General features: G+C 59.5%; 1 protein-coding gene across 3 annotated transcripts in view; it reads left to right on the forward strand.

Annotated features, from left to right (window-relative positions):
- The window catches only part of Pxdn (peroxidasin), an 81,245-nt gene extending 66,543 nt beyond the window's left edge, over positions 1–14,702 (forward strand). For all 3 annotated transcript variants that reach the window (XM_005327328.4, XM_078029768.1, XM_040271172.2), the window contains 7 exons: positions 2,111–3,614; positions 5,072–5,206; positions 5,748–5,956; positions 9,888–10,008; positions 10,216–10,348; positions 11,692–11,805; positions 12,632–14,702. In XM_005327328.4, the coding sequence (XP_005327385.3) occupies positions 2,111–3,614; positions 5,072–5,206; positions 5,748–5,956; positions 9,888–10,008; positions 10,216–10,348; positions 11,692–11,805; positions 12,632–12,751 (2,336 nt within the window). In that variant the 3' untranslated portion in view covers positions 12,752–14,702. The remainder of the gene's footprint in view (positions 1–2,110; positions 3,615–5,071; positions 5,207–5,747; positions 5,957–9,887; positions 10,009–10,215; positions 10,349–11,691; positions 11,806–12,631) is intronic.
- Positions 14,703–22,645: the final 7,943 nt, after the last annotated feature.

Below are 22,645 nucleotides of genomic sequence, written 5' to 3' on the forward strand. Positions count from 1 at the left end.
AACGGGATGGTCCTCCATGCTGTGGTGCCTGGCAGGGGGCGGGGGCGCAGGCAGCCCAGCCCTGAGAAGCCAAGCGGGGATCTCTACTGCTGTCTGCTGGGGCTGCCAGGACCTCTGCCCGTGGCCAGTGCCAGGGAAAAGGTGAGCATGCTCCAGGCAAGCCCGAGGCCCACGCTGCAGCAGAGACGTGTGGAAGGAAGACTTTCCTTCTTGGCTCTTTGGTTTTTTGGTGCTTCTGAGGTTCAAGACTGAGGGTTTTCTAGACTCCCTGGCTGTAGCTGTGAAAGCAGCCAGGCTTGGTTCTTCTCTGCGGGAGATGTACACTGTGGAGGGGCAGGGAGGCAGGTAGGCTGCATCCCCTCTGCTCTCCCTGAGCTCCGGGGTTTCTGAGAGCTCCTCCCCTCCCTGGCCCAGGAAGCCTCCCCAGGTTCCTTCACGCCACCTGCTATGTGTTCTGGGTGCCATTTCCTACAGACACTAGCAGTCTCCTTTCCTCTAAGGCCGTGTGGACACTGCAGCAGAGCTGGAAACGTGGAGTCTTGGCTCAGTACTCAGCAAGTGTGTGAATCCTGTCTCCCTGTGTCTGGATATGTGCATGTGTGCACAGTGTGAGCAAGAGTGCATGCCTGTATCCGTGTCTCTTGCATGTGTGTGAGCAACAGTGTATATCCTGTGCCCTCTCTGAATATGTGCACATGCCCACGTGTAAGCACGAGTACATGCCTTCCCAGACCCAGTGGCCACACTATCATCTCAGCAGCTCAGGAGACTAATGCAGGAAGATCACAAGTTCAAGGCCAGCCTCAGCAACTTAGTAAGACCCTGACTCAAAAAACAAAAAGGGCTGGGGCTGGGCTTGTGGCTCAGTGGCAGAGCGCTTGCCTGGCATGTGTGAGGCACTGGGTTTGGTTCTCAGCCCCACATATAAATAAATAAATAGAAGAAAGGTCCATTGACAACTAAAAACATACTAAAAGTAAAAAGGGCTGGGGATGTGGCTCAATGGTTAAGTGCCACTGGGTTTAGTCCAAGGTTCAAAATAAAAAGAATGCATGTCTGTGTCAGTGTGTCAGAATATGTGTATGCGAGCATGTGAGCAAGAGTGTGTATTCTGCGCAGTGTCTGGATGTGTGTCCATGGGAACAAGCGCATGTCTGTGTCAGTGTCTGGTTATGTGCATGTGTGCGTGTGTGAGCAGGCCTGTGAGCCCGTGTATCCAAGTGTGCCTGTGTGTATATAGATGTGCACACGAATGTGCTCACACAATGGTGCCAGTGTGGAGGGATGTTTGTGCATGTGTGCACATGTAAAGTTCACATGTGTGGTTCAGTGTGCTCACACGTGAGGGTGTCAGCATGCCCGTGCTGGCATGATCTGTGAGAACACGTGCGTGCCTTGTGCCGGCTTTCTGGCAGATCCCAGGCACGCTCCGGGGAGAGGAGCGTTGAGGAAGCCTTGCGAGTGTTCGGGCAGTTTGGGAACATGAGCTCTGAGTGAGCAGAGTCTGAGGGAAGACTGGGGCCCTCGCTTAGGAAGAGCCGTCCCCTGCGTCACTTGCCTGGTGGGCAAGTCTGCACTCCTGCAGCTGGGAGGTGGGCTGAAGGTCTCTGAGGGGCCCAGGGACCCTCTGGAGCCAGCGCCTAGACCAGATGGAGGGCCATCTGTGCTAGGGCTCGCCAAGAGGAGGCTCTCGGAACTGAGGCAAGCATCGAGGATCTGCCTCTGGGTCACACTGGAGCAGTGGTGAGGAGGGCGTGTCCTAGGGGTGTGGGTGGCAGTCGATGGCCTTCGGTTGTGCAGTGACGGGCCTGGGGAGTGGCCTGCCAGTGAGCAGGAGTCAGCGGTGTTCAGTGGTCTTGGGGTGTACTTCTTGCCTGTTCTCCCCAAGTAGCTGCAAGCTGGGCCACATGGGAGAAGAGAGAAAATGGGAAGGTGCAGGTGGCCCCGCTCTGTCAGCGTCACCACAGTGGAGCTGGCATGGAGGCCCCAGGCCCGTGAGGGCTTCATGACCAGGAACCGCAGGGGCACTGGGCGGAGCTCTACCCAAAGGCCAGAGGGGGCTGCGAGAGGCCCACGCCCCCTCAGGAGGTAAGCACTGCCTGTGTTGCAGGTTATCACTACAACGACCTGGTGTCCCCGCAGTACCTGAGCCTCATCGCCAACTTGTCAGGCTGCACCGCCCACCGGCGTGTGAACAACTGCTCCGACATGTGCTTCCACCAGAAGTACCGGACCCACGACGGCACCTGCAACAACCTGCAGCACCCCATGTGGGGCGCCTCGCTCACGGCCTTCGAGCGCCTGCTGACCGCCGTGTACGAGAACGGCTTCAACACGCCCCGCGGCGTCAACCCCCAGCGGCTCTACAACGGGCACGTGCTCCCCATGCCCCGCCTGGTGTCCACCACGCTGATCGGCACGGAGGCGGTCACGGCGGACGAGCAGTTCACGCACATGCTGATGCAGTGGGGCCAGTTCCTGGACCACGACCTGGACTCCACGGTGGTGGCCCTGAGCCAGGCCCGCTTCTCCGACGGGCAGCACTGCAGCTCCGTGTGCAGCAACGACCCCCCCTGCTTCTCCGTCATGATCCCACCCAATGACCCCCGCGTGCGCAGCGGTGCCCGCTGCATGTTCTTTGTGCGCTCCAGCCCCGTGTGCGGCAGCGGCATGACGTCCCTGCTCATGAACTCCGTGTACCCCCGGGAGCAGATCAACCAGCTCACCTCCTACATCGACGCGTCCAATGTGTACGGCAGCTCGGACCACGAGGCCCGCAGCATCCGGGACCTGGCCAGCCACCGCGGCCTGCTGCGGCAGGGCATCGTGCAGCGCTCCGGGAAGCCCCTGCTGCCCTTCGCCACCGGACCCCCCACCGAGTGCATGAGGGATGAGAATGAGAGCCCTATCCCCTGCTTCCTGGCTGGGGACCACCGCGCCAACGAGCAGCTGGGCCTGACCAGCATGCACACGCTGTGGTTCCGTGAGCACAACCGCATCGCCACAGAGTTGCTGAAGCTGAACCCGCACTGGGACGGGGACACCATCTACCATGAGACCCGCAAGATCGTGGGGGCAGAGATCCAGCACATCACCTACCAGCACTGGCTGCCCAAAGTCCTGGGGGAGGTGGGCATGAAGATGCTGGGCGAGTACCGGGGCTACGACCCCAACGTCAACGCTGGTATCTTCAATGCTTTCGCCACCGCCGCCTTCAGGTTTGGCCACACGCTCATCAATCCCGTGCTCCAGAGGCTGGACGAGAACTTCCAGCCCATCGCGCAGGGCCACATCCCCCTCCACAAGGCCTTCTTCTCACCCTTCCGGATCGTGAACGAGGGGGGCATCGATCCACTGCTCAGGGGTCTCTTCGGGGTGGCAGGGAAGATGCGTGTGCCCTCTCAGCTGCTGAACACGGAGCTCACAGAGCGGCTCTTCTCCATGGCGCACACAGTGGCCCTCGACCTGGCTGCCATCAACATCCAGCGTGGCCGGGACCACGGCATCCCGCCCTACCATGACTACAGGGTCTACTGCAACCTGTCCGCCGCCCACACCTTTGAGGACCTGAAGAACGAGATCAAGAACCCTGAGATCCGCGAGAAGCTGCGAAGGTGAGCTCTGGGAAGCCGCTGCCCTGGCTCCTGTGTGGGCACCAGTGTGACTGGCCACGGGCTGTGCTGCTGCTGTGTGTGTGTGGCACCGCACGGGGGTGAGAGGAGAGCGCCATTGGCCACCCAGTGTAGGGGGCGCGAGGGCGGAGCCCGCAGGTCTTCGCTGCCCAGCTGCCCAGCCTGCTCAGGAGGTGAGCTTTGCTGAGCCAGGACAAGCTCCCAGTGAGTTGACCCAGTTGTGCTTCTAGCCAGGGTGTGGCTGGACTGAAGGGCCAATTACCCTAGAAAGTTCCAGAACTGAGGCTGTGCTGAGCAACTCAGGCAGGTGGATCTGGCTTTCCTGCAGCCCCTCCACTTGCCAGGAGTCCCCACCAAGTGCCCTCTCTGAGCAGCAGCGGTCTTGGGGACATGGGCCACAGATAGGCCTTCACCTGGGCACAGGAAGCTGTCAGGCTTGGCACACCTCTGAGCACTCGGGCAGCCCATGGGAAGTCCCTGGGCACAGAGGGGATGGAAGAAGACAGACCAGGAGGGAGCCAGTCCTCTGGGGAAGTCTGCAGGCGGCTGGCCCCTGCAGTCCAATGGGTGCCCTGTCCAGCACAGACCAGCAGCTTCCCACCGAGGTACTGGACCTCCAGGGTGCCTGGATGTGGAACAGAGAGCGCAGCTGTGTCCTGCAGGCCCCTGGGAGCTGGGGCTGGAGCAGAGCGTGCTTGTGCCCACGGAGGAGGCCACTGGTGTGCCTGCTGCTGACCAGAGGCAGAGGCCCTGGCTACATGTGCCTCCTGTGTGCGCTGTGGGGAGGGCAGTGGGATCCCAGACCTTTAGGACTCCAGTGAGCCTGGAAACATGGCTCCTGTTGACCAGCACAGCCTTTGGAGACCGTGAAACCTGGGACGTGAGCGACCTGAGGAAGTCATCAGTGTTCGTTCGTAAGCCAGTATTTCTGAGGAATTGGAAGAATTTGGTAAAGAAGTTCGTAATCTGACACTTCGGCTTCCTCCTAGTCCTTTGGCATCTTTGTTAGAAAACATTTCATTATGGCAGATATATTTCCAATGTATGGCAGAATGCAGTTCCAGTCTGTTAAAGCTGTGGCTGTGGCTACATTCTGGTCCTTGTCCATACATCCATGGACAGAGGCCCGGCAGGCATAGTGGATGGTGGGTTTTCCCTGCAGAGCAGCGGGGTGTGTGGTTCAATTTGCTTTCTTGGGTTTTTCAAATCTTTGATAGATAAGTTGGGGCCTGTACATTTTACACCCACAAAATACAAAGTAGGAAAAAGCCTTCACAGTATAATGGATCTATGTTTTAAAGAAATCAAGGTGAATTTGTTTGTGAAGTATAGTTATGAATAATGTAAAGTAGTGAAAGAAAAGAGGAGGACGTTTGCATCTGCTGTGTTTCCTGCCGCGTGCAGCCCTGTTAGGTAAGGGACCTGCCTCTCTGTTGCAGACTGTACGGCTCCACCCTCAACATCGACCTGTTCCCGGCCCTCATGGTGGAGGACCTGGTTCCTGGCAGCCGCCTGGGGCCCACTCTGATGTGCCTGCTCAGCACTCAGTTCCGGCGCCTGCGGGATGGGGACAGGTGAGCGCAGATGCCCTGCAGAGCCTGCCGTGACCACCAGAGACACAGAGACCCACCCTGGCTGAGAAGGAAAAGCCACACCCTGGTGGACCTCCTTAGGCTAGCCACACCTGGCCAGGTGCCCTGAGTCCCCAGCCTGAGGGGCAGGATTCAGCTCCTGGAAGCCTGTGGGTGCACCCATGCAGTTCTGCCCCTGTGGACCTCAGAGCAGCTGAGCTTCTGGCTGGCCCTCTCTGCGACTTAGGCTGGCGTCCTTAGTGTACTTGGATGCCTGGGAGGCGGCCCACCCTCCCTGTTCCTTAGTAACTCTGCAGACGGCTTGCAGATATCCTTGTTTTGTAAGTGGCCTGACCCCGTGTTGCTGCCCCGGCAGCTGGCAGGCAGCCTCCAGTGTTCGGGGTTCTTCGTCCGCTTTGTTTGGGGAGAAGCCTGAGCAGCTGCGGCTCTTGGCCAGCTCCCTGCTGCTGGAGAGACAGCTCAGCCCACTCCTGGGTCCCGGGCGTCCCTTCCTGCTTCTGACCTCGCGTCTCTGCCCCTGCAGGTTGTGGTATGAAAACCCCGGGGTGTTCTCCCCCGCCCAGCTGACGCAGCTCAAGCAGACGTCCCTGGCCAGGATCCTCTGCGACAACTCAGACAACATCACCCGTGTGCCAGGGGACGTGTTCCGGGTGGCTGAGTTCCCACATGGCTATGGCAGCTGCGAGGACATCCCCCGCGTGGACCTGCGGGTGTGGCAGGACTGCTGCGAAGGTGCGTGGGGGCCCACGCTGCCCGCCCCACTCCTGCGTTTCCAGTGTCCGGCCAAGGGCAGCCCGACAGTGTGGGGGGGTATGGGCACGGGTGGGGTAGCCCACTGGCCCACATGTCCCGAGACGCTCCCTAGGAGCTCTCACCTCACACACCCCGAGGGCTGTGCCCACGCGGCAGGTCTGGGCAGCCGCTCCTCCTGGCCTCGGTGCCATCAGGAGACATGGCCACAGGAGATTGGGCGGCTGCTGCCAGGCAGCACAATCTCCCGGCAGACCTGAGGAACAGGGCACAGGGTGCAATAACAGCTGGAGGTCGTCTGTGCAGACGCAGACTGCAGCACGCCAGTGAGGGTCCCTGCCTGGCGCTGGGAAATGTGCCCAGGACGGACCCCACGCCACCCCCCACACTGCCTCGCCCTGCCTGTCACAGTGGCCAGGGGATCCGTGGGCCCAGTGTCCACAGTGACCACAGCACTGGGAGGAGTGCAGGCACAGTGCTCCTCAGGCCTGGCTGGTCTCCCTGTAGAGCCTGGTGAGTGTCTGAACACAAGCGCCCCTGAGCGAAGTCCAGCCTCGGAGCAGGTGGAGAAGGGCACGTGGAGGCAGCCTGGCACCCGCACCCTAAAAGAGTGGGGCTGCCCCTCATGCTGGCCAGGCTGCCCTCGTGGAGCCTGCACAGCAGGTGGGCTCAGGAGGAGCACAGAGTTCAGAAGCTGGCCACCCCCCCTCCTGCTGCCTGGACGCAGGTGCAGCAGGTGTTGGATGGTCCAGCCTGCACAGCAGGTGGGCTCAGGAGGAGCACAGAGTTCAGACACTGGCGACCCCTCCTCCTGCTGCCTGGACGCAGGTGCAGCAGGTGTTGGATGGTCCAGCCTGCACAGCAGGTGGGCTCAGGAGGAGCACAGAGTTCAGACACTGGCGACCCCTCCTCCTGCTGCCTGGACGCAGGTACAGCAGGTGTTGGATGGTCCTCGGCGGGTCTCAGTCTCTGGGAGGGAAGTGTGTGACCTGATTTCCTGTCTCCACATGTACATCAGTGCACACGTGCCTGCGTGTGTGGTGGGACCTTCACGTGCATGGACACTGCTTGCTGGGCCCCGAGTTTTCTGGGTCACGGCATCTGCCTCCTCACTTCTGGGGCCTTTACCTGTTTCTGTCGTGTCCTCCTTGTGCATCGGGCGTGAACGCTTCTGCTGGAGCACAGCAGAGAGATCCATTCTGTTGGCAGAAAGTGGTTCCATTGAAAGCCATGGGAAAAGCCAGCTCTTCTTATCTCAGATGCAGGGACTCTGCGATCTGATAACTCCAGCAGGCCCTCTGGCTGCCTGAGCTGGAACAGAGCCAGGCGCCTGCTCTCCACTGGAGACACGCCCCCTGGGCTGGTGCTCCCGGGTCCTGTGGGCGCTCTCTGCAGAGCAGCCACCACCTCGGGAGCTACTTGCCCACACTGGGTTCCGGTACTTTCCCCTGAAACAGTGGGCTTGGCCCTGGGCCACCACAGCTTAAAAATGCTTTGTAAGGTTATCTGTTTTTATTTTAACCCAAAAGCTATATCCAAAATATAGCAGGAAAAGAAAAAGAAAGAGTTGAAGTTCGACAGGCCAAAATATCAGCTTCTATTTATGTTGGCTCAACTTTCAAAGAAGGCGCCTGACCAGCACACTTCCTAAGCTGTGGCCACGTCCTGTCAGCCCCCCCGAGGCTGCCCCCTGTGCCCCTGGGAATCCTAAGAAACAGCTCCTGGGAGGTGGGTGACTGATGCTCTTGACCAGGGTAGCAATTATGACTTATTTGTGGGATTGATGAGTCTTAGGGAAAAATAGATGTACACATGAACACAGATGCACGGACACTCACACACAGAGGCCTATGCATTCACACATGCTCACATACACACCTGCAAGTGCACGCCCACACCCTCATTTGCGCTAAGCATTCTGAAATCGTTTGGAATTGTTGCAGTGAGCATTGGGACACGATTAGGAACTGCACACTGCACCTCGCTTCACCAGTTGTTAACATCTTGCCCTACAGTGCCCCTCTGTCACTGTGTGTGTGTGTGCGCAATGTGGATGTTTTTCTGTATTAGCCCAGGATAGTGTAGGCATTGCACTGCTTTGCTTCTAAGTAGCGTAAGTGTGTATTGTCAGAATTGGGACGTTTTCGTGAGCGGCTTATGGAGTTCGCTCAGATTTTGCCATCTCTTCAGTAATGTCCAGTGATGTCCTCTGTGCTGCTTTACATCTGGGCTCCAGATTCTGTTCAGGGCCATGATTTACCTCTCACCTGCACGTCCTGTGGCATCGTCTAAACAGGAATCGAGTCTCGGCGCCTGTCCTCACTCCTCTGTCGCGTAGCAGTCGCCTCCTGGCAGCTCAGCTGATATTTCCTCAGGGTTGGGCCCTTCGCTGGGCTTGGTGCACGGCATCAGGAGACACACGGAATCAGTCTGCTGGCTGGGGACGTGGGTCTCCCTAAGGGGTTCTGTTGGTGTCTGACCAAACCAAGGGTCTGTGAGCACGCTGCCCGAGGGGGGAGATGAGCAACTCCAACTTCACAGCCCCCAGGGCCTGGGCAGAGGACTGTGCCCAGTAGGGTGGATTCTGGTTCTGGGCTCAGGCCCTCTGCCTACACTGTCCTGGGCCCTGCGTAGTCCAGCTCACTGACAGGAGCACATCGGCTTCCCTGTGTCCACTCACATTGCTCCCCCAGCCCCACTGGGGCCAACCAGCCGGGCAGCTCCTGCCTCCTGAGCCAGGGCAGAGCCCAGGGCCTGAGCAGCGTGGCCCAGACCCGCCCTGCACACCAGGCAGCCCAAGGGCTCTCCTGGCAGGGGTGGGGGCCCGTCCCCAGACAGCCTGCTCCCTGGGGACCTCATGGGCTACAGACACCTCCCTTGTGCACCCACGCTGTGGTGCCTGGGATTGGGAGTGACCCTGCCTTCTCTAGTCCCCACTGGGGGCTCGTCTGCCAGGGAGGGGACCGCCAGTCAGGCTCATCCTGTCCTGTGTCAGAGTGCTGGGGTCCCCGGAGGGGCCAGGGCTGTGAGGGGCCCTGCTGGGTGGTCCGATGCATTTATCTGAGTCATGCTGTGGGGTGATTGGCAGGCAGTGTGCCGTGGGCCGGTCGGCATTCTGGGCCTGGGCCAGAAGCTCAGTGCTTAGGTGCTGGGACACAGTGCCGAGCTAAGGGGTCCTCCTCAGCGGTGTCGTGGGACAGAAATGGGCTGTGATCCTTGAAGAGCACTCTCCAGATGACGATCTAGCCAGCCGGCGAATACCACCTAGGACGGGAACTGGAGAGCCCACCACAGGGCCTCGGTATTGTCCTCGTGGGCCTCGGTCTTGTACCTTCCTGCCGCAGTGGTCCCCTGAGGCTGTCAAATCAGGAAAGGGCCATAGTGGCCTTGACCTTCTTTCTGGTCCTCGGTGAGGCAGAGTCACCAACCCCAGAAACCCTGCCCGCCGTGTCGGACGATGTGGGAAGCCCCAGGGTCCCATGCCCAGAGCATCTCACTCCACCTGGGCCCAGGAGAAAAGCCTCAGAGAAGGTGTCTGGGGCTCCCTTGGGCGGAGCAGAGGTGGGCCCACCTCCGTAGGACGGGTGGGGGAGGTTGTCAGGTGCACCAGGCCACCGGGCCACAGGAGGGGCCCCCACGCCAGCAGCCTCTGGAGTCAGCCCCTGGCCTCTCTGTGTGAGCTGTGGGGGACTGGTCAGACAGCAGGGTGGCCTGGTGGCATCGCGGGTGCTGAGTGGGGCCCACTCCCACCTTTTGGATGCCTAGGGACCTCAGAGGTCAGATCCACAATCCCTTCCTGGCCCCAGGCACCACAACTGGTTCATTGACTGCCCCACAAAGGGGGTTCCCGTTTGATGAGATGCACAGTAGGTCCTCACTGTCTGCAGCGTGCCCTTTTCTGGTTTCTCTTTAGACTGTAGGACCAGGGGACAGTTCAACGCGTTTTCCTACCACTTCCGAGGCAGGCGGTCTCTGGACTTCAGCTACAGGGAGGACAATCCCCGCCGGGGAATGCGGCCCCGGAAGATGCGAAGGTGCTGGTCTCTTGGTTCACTGACAGGGGCACATCAGCTTCCCTGTGTCCTGGTGACCGGCCGCGGTCTCCCTGCCAGCCCGCGCCTTTTCAGGCTGTCACGGGAGGGAGGTGGGGGAGCCCTGGGGGCTACGCTGGGCCTTGTGCTCAAGGGACTCAGGAGCCAGGATCTGAACCGGTGGGTGAGTCTGTGCTCCTCCTCCCGTAGTGCGCTGAAACCCAGCGAACCACAGGGCAACACCACCTCAGCCGCCCGGGAGCGCCCGGGAGCACCGGTGACCAGCGACTTCCGAGAGTTTGTCCTGGAAATGCAGAGGACCATCACAGAGCTCAGGAAGCAGGTGAGGCGGGCTGAGCCCTCCACCGCAGCCGCCTGCCTCCTCCCATCAGGAGGCCTGAGGGCGAGCACCCTGCTGGGCACCACTCCAGTCCAAGGCTTGCTGCTGTGGGCCCTGCTCGTCTCCCCGGGTTTCCCAGAGGATCAGGGACAGCTGGCAGTGGGTAGTGAGTGTCATGGGCGTGGGGCCACCCGCCAGGTGACTTTGCTGAGAACACAGCTGGTGCGAAGTCTCCGGAAGCCCCAAGGGCCCGCTGGGGAGGAGGCAGACCTGGACTCCATTCAGCTGCTTGGAGAGGGACGGCTGCAGCCGGGACTCGGGCGACACCCTGCTGGCTGCTGGGTCCTGTGGGGATTTCCAGGCAGCTGTGGCTCAGGCCTGGCCTTGTCGTGGTGCTGAGCTCAGTGCCCGCACGCGTGTCTCCGTTGAGACCCACACAGGCCCAGTTCTGAGTTAACTCGGGATCAGCCGCACGTGCCTAGGGTCCTGGCAGGGTAGACAGGCCTGCGGTCACTCAACCCTGGGGCAGCCTGGCCCGTGCAGAGGTAAGGGTGTGCTCTGACAGGCCGAGACCCCTGTTGTGGTTGGCAAGAAGCCGCCCCTGTGGACACACACAGGCAACAGGTTGGCGGTCTCCTCTGCGCACAGCTGTGTGGCCTACTGTGAGGGCAGCTGCCGCTGCAGCTGGGCAGGGTTCACAGATATTTGTTCCCAGAACAGGAAGGCGTGTGGTGAGTGTGCTCTCTCTATGCCGGACCTCAGCACCACTGAGATCAGGCTCAGCTGCAAGGGACAGGGCACCCCGAGGGGGAAGCATTCCGTGAGCACAGCATCCCTGTCACGGAGTGCATGGCGGCAGACAGTGGCGGGACCTTGGCTTCTCCCTGCTTCTAGAGGGGCCTTCTGCACAAAGGCCCGGGTGTGGGAAGCTGGCCCTCGGAGGGTCCTGGGCTCCTGCAGCCTCCCCCACATCCTGCCTCACTGACCCACACCTTGACTGTGGACACCATGTGTCCAGGGCACAGCAGCAGCCCACCCATGGGAAGCCAGGTGGCCTAATCCCCAGGCTGGCCGGCCACCGCTCCTGGGAACACTGCGTGTAGTGCGCTCTGCCCTGGATTGCGGGCAGTCATGGGAGGAAAGCGCCCTCGCTTCCAAGTCCCCTCCTGTCTGTTCTGTTGAGCTCCTGTGGCTTCAGAGAGGCTACAGGCCATCGGGAGCCTGTCTGGTCAGTGCCACTGAGGCTCCCAGCAGTGCTTCAGGGTTTTGTGTGTGAACAGTGTCAGGTGTCACCTCATGGGGGAGGCTTGCTCAGAGGCGACGGGACGCTCTGTGCCCCGCTGCAGATCAACAGGCTGGAGTCCCGGCTCAGCACCACAGAGTGTGTGGATGCCAGTGGAGAGCCCCGTGTCAACAGCGCCACGTGGAGACCCGACCCCTGCACCGTCTGTGGGTGCAAAGTGAGTACAGAGCGCCCGCCACGCCACACGTCAGGGCCAGTCCAGCGCCTCCCAGGTCCTTGCCTTTCCCCGGGAGCACCAGGGGCCCACCTCTCGGTGCCAGCTGTCGCTGTGCCTACCAGGCAGTGCTGGTGCCCAGACCTGGGCAGTGTGCAGCCAGGCTCAGGGCAGGACAAGCAGTGGGCACTGGGCGCTCCAGCTCCACCTTCTGCCAGCTGTGGCACTAACGTGTCCACCCTGGAAACCTGAAAACCCAGCCGCTGGGCTCCTTCCCCCGAGAGTCCCTGATAATCACCTGCCCGTTCGCTCTGTCCAGTGCTGGCCTGGGGCACCAGCAACACGGGAAATGGGGCTCGAGCTGGCTTTGGGAGAAGGTGGGCAGGGGCGTGGGTACCAGGAGCAGCAGCAGCCAACTGCAGCCCAGACTGGGGCTGTCGGGCTGTGAGCATGAGGACCCCCAGGCGCCTCGGGTGCCGCTGCAGATGAGGCTGTGCCTTTGTCGGGGATGTGGGGAGGCACCCGGGCACCTGGGCCTGTCTCCTTTGGGCAGCAAACAGGGAGAGCAGGCCTAGGTGGCCTCCTGGTGTTCTCTGACCCATTGTCCTGGAGGAATCGGGTAGGAGGAGGGTGAGTCACCCACGATCCCAGTGGCAGTCACCTTACCTTGGGTCTGTAGCTGGGAAGCCTGCCAAGAAGGGCCCCTTTTCTAGTCACAGGAGAGGGAAGGCCTCTGCAGGCCAAGGGGTGGGGACGTGGATACGGAGTGACGGCCCCAGGTCCGGGTCAGTTCTTGAAATGACACTGTGCCCATCTCCCCCTCCCCCAGGACGGGCAGGTCACCTGCTTCGTGGAATCCTGCCCTCCTGCCACCTGCCCGGAGCCCGTGGAAACGGAAGGAGCCTGTTGTCCAGTCTGCGTAGAGAAAGGCCCGGAGGAGAAGCCCTAGCTCCTGCAGGCTCCCGGGTGGGTCTGTGCAGCTCTGGCAGGAACAGAGTCCACCAGGAGTGCAGGCCAGAGGGAGCCCCTGCACTCCGGTGTGTCGGGCCTGGGCTGGGCCTCACACAGCAGTCCAGGCGCCCCAGACCCGCTCTGTGGAGGAAGCGGCAGGCAGGAAGGGGACCCACTCTGTTAGACGTCTCAGGTTTTATTTAATTCTTTCAAGTGAAAATCTGGTGCTACTATTAAATCGCACAGTTAACTCTTCAGGCTCCTAAGTTGATTCTGCCTGATAACACCACTTCTTTTCCGTTAGGCAGGCCTCTGATCGCCTGCTGCGCCTGCTCTGGGGCCAGGCACTGGCAGACAGGTGTTGCCGGCAGTCGGGGGCCTCACAGAGAGGAGGCAGGAGGCTCTCGAAGCCTGGGCTGCATCAGACCACACTAAAAAAGAAAACCACGTTTGGCACGAAACAAAACGGCATCTTCAGGAGAGCGCTCTGGGGACCCGGTCGGGTCACTCGGGCTCCCGCTCCCTGCCTGCTGTCTGCCCCACCCTCTTGGTCCTTTCTCAGCTCCTCAGTATCTAACCATGAAGCGAAGCAGCTGTGTGTCAGCGACTGCTCCTCCTCCCACGGAGGGACGTCACCAGGCCACCCTACCGACGGGCTCTTCCTCCTGGAGCCGGAGTGGGAACCTTCCCTCTGCCTCCTGGAGCCTCCTGGAGGCCCATGCACTGGCCAGTGGCCTGCGGCCTTGGTGTGCCTGCCAGCTCCTCTGCTGACCGCGAGCAAGGCCTACTCTCCAGGTCCTCTGCAGGGCAGTGACAACCGGAGTCCAGCGTGGGGACTCTGACGCCACATCACGTGAACCTTTAAAAAATGAGTCCCTGTACCTTGTGTTTTTTAACTGCATGATGTTTCGTATTAAAAAAAAAAAAAGCCTGCCCATTTCTTAGGTGTAGACATGGCAGAAACGTCATTATACAAAAGTATTTTTTTGTTTTATTTTTATTTTTTAACTTTTGTTTTTAGAATTTAGTGAAAAGCAACTGTCATACCTCATGGTCTCTTTTTAATTGACCAAAACCTTCCATCTTAGTCTAAAGACGGAGTGATCTGGGTTCTGAGGAACATTCTAGCTTGCTGATTCCCTTCTACACATTTCTGAGTCTCTTCCTGCCTGAGGCTGGCTGGGAGGGGACCCGGAGGACCCAGGTCTAGAGTCAGGTGGCAGGAGTCAGCCTGGAGCATGCAGGGAGACCATTGTGGGCACAGGGAAGACTGGGCTTCTGGCAGCCTCTGGCACAGGAGGGGCCCTTGCAGCCTGGGGAGGTTGGTGTGATGGATGGCTAGCCTGGTGTCCTCCCAGGGGTCGCTGAGGCCTGCTGCACAGACTGCGGGGTGTTGGCAGTGGACTATGGTCTGTGTACACATGTGGGTATTGGACTCTTATCCTCACATTGCTAAAGAATAAATTCAGGCTGGTTTGTATTTCTCAGGCCACAGCGTTTCTTCTGAAATATTAAATCAAATTTAGCAATCGAATCTTAAAGCAGTTCCGTGAACGAGGAAGCTCACGAGTTTGCCTAAATCCTCTGGCTAGTGGCTCAGGTGGCAGAGTGGCCGTGACCTGCACTGGAGGCTCTGCTGCTGCACACAGAGGAGCTGCGGTGCAGCGCGTGGCTTGGGCCAGGGTCTAGGGCTGTCAGTCTCTGTAACTCCAACTGACGTGCCTCTGGGGTCCCCAGCTGGCGCTCGGTCCTGGTGACCTGAGGATCGTCCTGGCAGCAGGTGAGGGCCGTGCTGTGGCCTGAAGCCTAGTGTATATATTTGTTTCCTGTTCTGTCACCAACAGCCAATGCCTTTTCATGTTCACTGTATTCAGTACCTTACCAAAGAAACATTTGCACTATGTAATGACGCCTTCAGTTCCAATAAAAGGCCCACCGTGTGCAGGGGAGCCCGGCTCTTTCTTTCTACCTCGAGATGATACTTGGGGCTACAGCTCGTTGTGCAGGTGACAGTGAAGCTGGATGAAGAAAGAGGTGGGTCCTCAGCAACTGCCCAGGAGTGCCCCAGTCGCGGGTGGTTCTGTCCCGCAACACGAGCAGGAAGAGGAGAGCGGGCCTTAGGTAAAATGGCTCTCCCTCAGAGGCAGCAAGCCTTCTTTTCGTGACATGGCAAATCTGATGTTGAGTATCTTGTGTGTGGCATGAGCAGGTCTCCATTTCTCCCCATCTTGAACTTTGGGAGACTGCAGAACGGCCACCGCAGGAGAGCACCCGTGTGTTTGAACAGTTCACGGGGCGCCAGCCCCACCTCAGCCGCGCCAGCCCCAGGCCCGAGGTTGCGCCCTGGGTTTTCCTCAACGTTCCTGCTGGGTTCTTCGGGAGTTTCTGTTTATGCCCAAGACATCCACATGAAGGGTTCCCACTCATTAACATTCATGCAACAATCGTTCAGGAGCCGGGCCCAGAGGCAGGCTGTGGGCGGCGACTGGCTTTACGCCTGCGGGTCTCCATCTGTGCTTGGAGCCTGTGGTTTCCCCTGGAGACCGACCGCGGGGACTCCAGAGGAAGGAGCAGCTGCCAGGCCCCCGCAGCTCCTCCCTCGTCCTTCCTGTGATGCCCTCAAGGTCTCCCCGACTTGACAAAGTGACCTTCCAGGGAGTGTTTCTCCTCGTGCCAGGACGCGCCTCCTTCCTGCTGGCCTGGTGTTCCCTCTGCCCCTTGCCATGACTGTTCAGCTACTGATCAAGCTGGTTTGGCTTTTCCCCGGAGGAAGTTTGGGGTGGTGAGGAGCAGAAGCTCTGGCTCCCCTGCTGTTGTCTTTCCTTTTCTGGCATGGAGCATATCATCAGGGGTCAGGGAAAATGTCATTTTCAGTGCGTTTTATCAAAACCGAATCTGTCGTCAGTGGTCATTGATCCACAGATCAAAGCCCAGACTAGACAGCCATGACCTTGGCATCCCTGCTTCCTAGATGGTCTGCCCCCTTGCAGCCCGAGGGCTCCCTCCCTGCCGTTCTGGGCTCACTGAGCCACGGGCAGGATGTGCACAGGGTCACTGCTGGGCACCGGGCCTGCAGCTGCTCTGGAGGAAGTTCCTGCAGCCGCTCTTGTGTGTGCTCCTTGATGATGACGGCACAGCCGTCCCCTCCTGGGACCAGCGGTGGTCCTTCCTGGTAACTGTGACTCAGTGTGGGGAGGAGGTGGAGCAGGGCGTGCCGTGTAGCGGTTCTATAGCTAGGCCCTTGTCCAGGTCGTGGCTTTAGGATGGGGTTGGGGGGCGGCTAGTGTAAATTGTTAACCACGGGATAAATATTTCTTGTTGTTTACACTTGAGGAATAACACCATTGTTTGTATCCTGAGATACAAAAACTGAAACGCAGGGAAAATTTTATTTTCAGTGTGTTTTATCAAAACCGAATCTGCCGTCACCTCTATTTCCATCCCTCGGTCCATGGGGGACAATCTCTGGGACCTTGTCCAGCCTGAGCGCCTATCTCTCACCCCTAGGGTGCTTGGTTTCTCTGGGGATCCTTTCCAATTCAGCTCCCAGCTGCTTGGCGACGCCCCTTGCTTCCCAAGCTGAAAGCCTTTAGCAGTGTTCACAGGGCACCTACTGGCAGCCATGCTTGGTGCTGTCTCTGGGTTGTGCCAGCAGGTCCATCCTGAAATACAGAGAGGAGACTAGACATAGCGAGGACAGACGGGGAGAAGACAGCGGGTGGGGGGGTACATACAGCATGGATGCCCATGAGCCAGACAGTGAAGGCTAGCTGGGGCTAGAGACTGGTGTGGACAGAAGGAAAGGGGCCACTGGGCACAGGCCGGGTGTAGACAGCTGTGGAGTAGCCTAGATTCACATCTAGTTATGGCATAGAGTAGGCATTGACATGGGCTGGGTGGAGGCTAGATAAACAATCATGTAGATGGATGCACACTGGTGTGGACGACGTAGAGAATCCAGAGCCGTGGGAACAGAGGGATCTCGTTCAGATACAGACTACGTAGGTCAGAGCGAGGTGAGATGTGCCCTGAGCCTGAACGTGGACTAGCATTTCCTGACCTGAAAAGCAGCTGGCCAGGGCTGAGGCGCCCGCAGAGCAAGGGGGCAGCAGTTTTGGATTGCCCCGGGCTCTCCTCACACAGGGTGGGAGTTGCTTGGCCAAAGGGTGCCCTGTCAGCTCCCGGTCACAGGAGGAACTCGGGGCAGGAAGTAGGCACTGGAAAGAGGACCCACATGGAGGGCCAGGGCCTGCAGTCAGAGGACAGTGTCCAGCCACATGCTGAAAATTCTCCCACCAGGGCTCGGACACATATGGCCACGAGGCCACCCCTCCTTCAGAGCTGTGTCGTGCCACCCGCCCAGATGTGAGCATGACCCAGGCATGGACTCTGCACCTGCACTGCTGCCGTTGGGTGCACTGAGCACCACCGAGGCTGGCCGGGCACAGGGTTAGGGCACGGAGGTGCTGACCTTGAAGGTCAAGCCCAAGCTATTCCTGTGAGTCACCTTCTGGCCTCAGGAGTGGATTTTGTATCAAGATCTTAGAAGTGTGTTCTGGGCTCCGCCCCAGGCAGGGTCTGGAGGGTAGCCCGTGCTCGGGCTGCGGCTGCTCCTCTGTGATACAGCTTCAGCTTGGGTGTTCTGTCCACACCCGGGTTACGGAGTTGGGGCCTTCCGGGAAACAGGCACCACGGAGACCCTGTCTTCAAACCCAGATTCTTGAGATCAAGTCAGACCTTAGACCTGTCGCTCAGTAACAGGAATGATCTACTAAAGGCATAGGAAAGGGGAAAGGGGACACTCAAGGGAGAGAGGGGTCCTCGGAGAGGGGAGGGACATGGGCCTCTGCTGCACTCCAGGTTTATGGGGGATCCCAGAGAAGGTTCCAGCCCTTGACTTTTGACTGACCTCAGGGTGACATCAGACTTTCCTGCTGTCGTGGCAACTCTAGGTCACCTTGGCTCATGCTGGCTGGTTCTAACTGGATTCTGAGCCATACACTCTGAGATTTTCTGCTTATCTTCTGGAGTTTCAGGATCTGGTCCCCAAGATGTGGGTTCCTCCCCAGATATTATCTGGGGCCTGCGTTTCTCCTGCAGTTAATGTGGAGTTTGCTGAGGAATGTGACCTATCCTGTCCACTTAGGCAGAGCAGGGCGGCAGGTAAATGGCTTCTGGGAAAAGGAAGCATGTGGGGGTCAGCACAGTGGGCCCAGTTTGTAGAACTCCTCTCCTAACCTCGGGTCCCCCTCCTCACCTGTCTGTTTCTCAACACTGACAGCGGGTTCTGGGCTGGGAGGAGCGTGGTGGAGGGCACCGGGGTGTGCGGCCCGGGAGACGGGGCTGGGAGGACCGCGGTGGAGGGCACCGGGGTGTGCGGCCCGGGAGACGGGGCTGGGAGGAGCGCGGTGGAGGGCACCGGGGTGTGCGGCCCGGGAGACGGGGCTGGGAGGAGCGCGGTGGAGGGCACCGGGGTGTGCGGCCCGGGAGACGGGGCTGGGAGGACCGCGGTGGAGGGCACCGGGGTGTGCGGCCCGGGAGACGGGGCTGGGAGGAGCGCGGTGGAGGGCACCGGGGTGTGCGGCCCGGGAGACGGGGCTGGGAGGACCGCGGTGGAGGGCACCGGGGTGTGCGGCCCGGGAGACGGGGCTGGGAGGACCGCGGTGGAGGGCACCGGGGTGTGCGGCCCGGGAGAGGGGCTGGGAGGACCGCGGTGGAGGGCACCGGGGTGTGCGGCCCGGGAGACGGGGCTGGGAGGACCGCGGTGGAGGGCACCGGGGTGTGCGGCCCGGGAGAGGGGCTGGGAGGACCGCGGTGGAGGGCACCGGGGTGTGCGGCCCGGGAGACGGGGCTGGGAGGACCGCGGTGGAGGGCACCGGGGTGTGCGGCCCGGGAGACGGGGCTGGGAGGACCGTGGTGGAGGGCACCGGGGTGTGGGAGACGGGGCGGGAGGACCGTGGTGGAGAGCACCGGGGTGTGCGGCCCGGGAGAACCTCGGCAGGGGCAGGTGTCGGAGCATTAGGACAAACCTGAAATCAGGGAGGCCGGAGCATCCGGAGGGACTGAAATGGCAGAAGCAGGTAAGGAGGACAGAAACCCTCATGATGTTCGAAACCCGGGCACGAGCGAGGGCCTGTCCACTGGATGGTAAAACTCTGGGCCAAGTTGCTGCCGCAGGCGTGGCTCCCTGGCCTGCCTTCACGTCTAGGTCCAGGACTCTGGTCTTTGTCACCAATGAGCCTCTAGGACCTGGGGCCACAGTGTCAGGACCTGCCTTCCTCCTCTCTGATTCTGAGAGATGGTGGGGCCTGGAGCTGCCCCCTGCCTTTGTCCTTCTGAAGCCTCGGAAACCTCCACTGGGTCCTTGAGACCCCTCCAGATGCAAGCCCAGGGGGACCCAGGAGCCTCACAGGTCCTCTGCAGACACCATCGGTGTCTGTCCTTCAACTAAGGGGATAGCACTGTCCCCTGCGTGTTAAGTTGGGCATAGCAGCTCAGGAAGGTGACGTCACACACAGTGGTAGGTTTGGAACACAAACTCAGGTGTACAGGACCAGGAGTCTGGGCTCATCTTACCCCCCATGCGTACGTAAGACCCCGCTCCCAGCAGTGGTCTTGCTATCAGGTGGGGCCAGCCACCAGGCACCAGGGCCCCACAGAAGGTCCTTCCCAGGAACTCAGCACAGCATCTCCAGAGAGAAAGGTGCTGGCAGGCGCCCAAAGCCCCGGGAGGCCCCAGGGTGGATGTGGGGGTGGCGTCCAGGGAGGTGGGATCCAGGCTCCAGGCCACGCAGGAGCCTGCAAGTTCCTGGTGTGACTGGAAAGGCGGAGGAGAGAGATGAGAGGTCAGCACGGCACTGTCAACGGTGAGATGGGCTTGTGAAGGGCGGGTTCAGATACAGGGAATAGGAACAGGCAAAACACGCCACCCCCGCGAAGCAGCATTAAGAAGGCCGTTTCCAGAGAAGGAGTAGTCCTGTCCCCAGACTCTGTGGACACAGCAAACATTCATAAGCCCCAAACAGATCCTCAGCTCCACGTGGATCACAGACGGAAATGTATGACGCCTAACTGCGACCTTTAGAAGGGACAGGACAAACACCTTCCTGGCCTTGGGTCAGGCCAAGAGCTCTCAGGGTGATGGACAAGCACGGCCCATGCAGAGAACGCTGGCCGCCAGCCACTGGGCGCCACCGTGCAGACATGACCAGGGAGAAGCCGTCCGCAGCCCTTCACGGACTTGGGCTGCACGGTGCCGGCTTTGAGCTCAACGGGCAGAGGACGGCGCCGGGCTGTGGGCAGATTCCTGGAGTGGACCCTGCACTGAAGACGGGCAGGGGAGCAGTGCCGTGCGTCAGAGGGGGACGACCCGTTTGAACACCAGAATGAGAAGCACTGCTGATGACGGCCAGGAGGCAGTGGGGGACCTGGGATGTGCGGCACGCCGGGTCCCCGGGTGAGGGCGTGTCCCCCAGCACATGCCTTGCTCCCTCTCCCTCTGCTCACCATGAAGTGAGCAGCTCGGGCTGCCCAGGGCTCCCCACCCTGAAGCTCTGCCTCTCCAAAGGCCCAAACAAAGGGGCCAGGTGACCCTAGACTGAGCCCTCTGAAGCTGTGAGCCACCACCAGCCTTCCTCCTCCAGGTCACCCTCCTGGCCGTCTGCCAGGGCTGGGAAGCCACCTGAAACAGGAGTGAGCAACAGGAAGCTGCTCCCGTCCGCGCTGGTGGGATTGCAGATGCAGCCACTCCTGCAGTTTCTTGCAAAGTTACACACGCACGTCTCAGAGGACCTGGCCACCCTGTTCCTGCGCCTCTGCCCTAGGGGGAGGCCCGCTGCACAGAGTGTGTGTCTGCATGCCCGGAGTCCGGTTAGGTCACAGAAGCAACTCAAAAGTCCTGCCATAAGTAGATAATCACACATGCTCCGGAGCCGCGAGCTGGGGGTGGAGGGCCCTACCCAGGGGTCCACGTGGGTGACTCCTCTCAGCACCTGAGCAGACAGAACGGTTTGCAGGAGGACGTGGGTCTCCACCTCCCTGGAGAAGGAAGCCTGTGGCTATGGAGGGAGGGGGTGCAGTTCTGGGTGGGGCTGCTCTCACCCACCCCTCACAGGGAGACACCCATGCACCTCAGGGCCGGGCAGGAGCAGCGCGCCACGTGGGCAGCTTCTTGGCCAGGAAGCCCAAAGTGTGGGACCCATCCTGTCCTTCTAGAAGACTCCCCTGGGAGGGGTAATGTGCATTTTATTTTTTTATTTATTTTTATTTTTATTTATTTTTTTATTGGTTGTTCACAACATTACAAAGCTCCATGTTCTACCCAGTGGAGGGGCACCTTGCTGCAGGGATGCAGGTGTGGAGGAGGCAGGTGCACCCCGCCCTCCTGACCCTAGGGCTCCCTGGCCCACCCTTCTGCAGGCCTGGGAGCCCGAGAACCAGGGGTTCACAGATTTATAGCCCTCCCTCCACCCGGGAAGTCTTGCTGTTTCACAGATTCAGAGGCGGACCTCAGAGGAGCTGGCCTGCTCAGCTGCAGCACTAGTCCCCTGGCCCTGGAGGAAGCGGAGGTGGCACATCTGTGGTGTCTCCGTTCTACAACTAGCCCCTGGGTGGGGGCAGGGCTCTTTCCCTCCTCCCTCCCTCACTCTCTCTCAGTCCTCAGCAGGGAAACACTAATTGCTGATGAGATGCATGATTGGACGGGGCTGAAATCCTTGGCACACTGTGGGAAAGCTCAAATTCCATCCCCATCAATGTCTAACATAATTGAGGGCAGAAGACGCCACGTTGTTTTGTGTACAGCTCCTTCAAGAATAATTACAATCAAAAGATCTTTTTATACTTGTTAAATTTGAGAAAATAATTTTAAATAAAATTGTCTGAAATCAATAACTTTAATACTAAAGGTTTATGGTTTTTGTTACAAAATAAGCATGAAAATTGACTTTTAAAAATACCCTGAAGGCAAACACATTTCCTGAAACTTATGATCATTCCCACAGTCACTGCCAGAATTCCTTCAGGCCACGTGAGCTGAGACAGGCCTGTGTGCTGAGCCTTCTCCAGCTGCCCGAGGTCTCCAGCAGCCTCCGTCTCCCCTTCTGCCCTAGGCAGGAGCGCGTGTGTCCAGGTTCCTCCACCCGCGGCTGGAAGCTGCAGGGCACAGACTCACCACAGCAGACTTGGCTTCAACGTTTCCAGCCAAGATTTGAAAAACTCCGTCAGAACCTTGTCTTCATCTTCACCTCTGAGTTACCCAGGATGCCTTGCAAGTCCAGGGTGCACCCGTGTGTGGGTGCCACTCCGTCACACAGAGGCATTGGTTCCTGCGGATGAGTGAGTGTGGCGCCTCCTCCCAGCCACCCAGCGGACAGGTGCTTTTCGCTCGCCCTGGACGAGTGTGGAGAGTCCCAGGCAGGGCTTCTGGGTTTGTCTCTGCCCTACTCGAAACGGTGCCTGTCCCGGTGCCAGCCTCCTCAGTGGTGCGCGGACTGGATAATGCCGGTGCGGAAGCTCTTTGGTAACTAGAGTGCACTATACACTGAGTCTTGTTATCTAAACTGCGGTTCTTCAAATAAGCTAGAGAAAAATGAGATACTACACACAGGGAAACTGTGACTGAATGCATCGTTTCTAGAAAGTCTCAGAAGATAATGCAGCGTACAGTATTCAGAGGAAAGAACTGCAGCCAGGACACTCTACCCAGCAAAAATGTGCACAGGGATGAAGGCCAAGTGAGTGTGTCTGCAAATGCAGAACTCAGAGAAGCTGCCCGAGCAGATGGGCATGGCACGGTGACGATGGAGTCCTTTGGGCTGAGTGGGAAGAGTGCTCCTGGAGACGGGTCTTCAAGAGTGAAAAGAAGCAGAATTGACAAGTGTCTGGATAATGC

This window comes from Ictidomys tridecemlineatus, chromosome 12, assembly GCF_052094955.1.
Source record: "Ictidomys tridecemlineatus isolate mIctTri1 chromosome 12, mIctTri1.hap1, whole genome shotgun sequence".
Lineage (NCBI taxonomy): Eukaryota > Metazoa > Chordata > Mammalia > Rodentia > Sciuridae > Ictidomys > Ictidomys tridecemlineatus.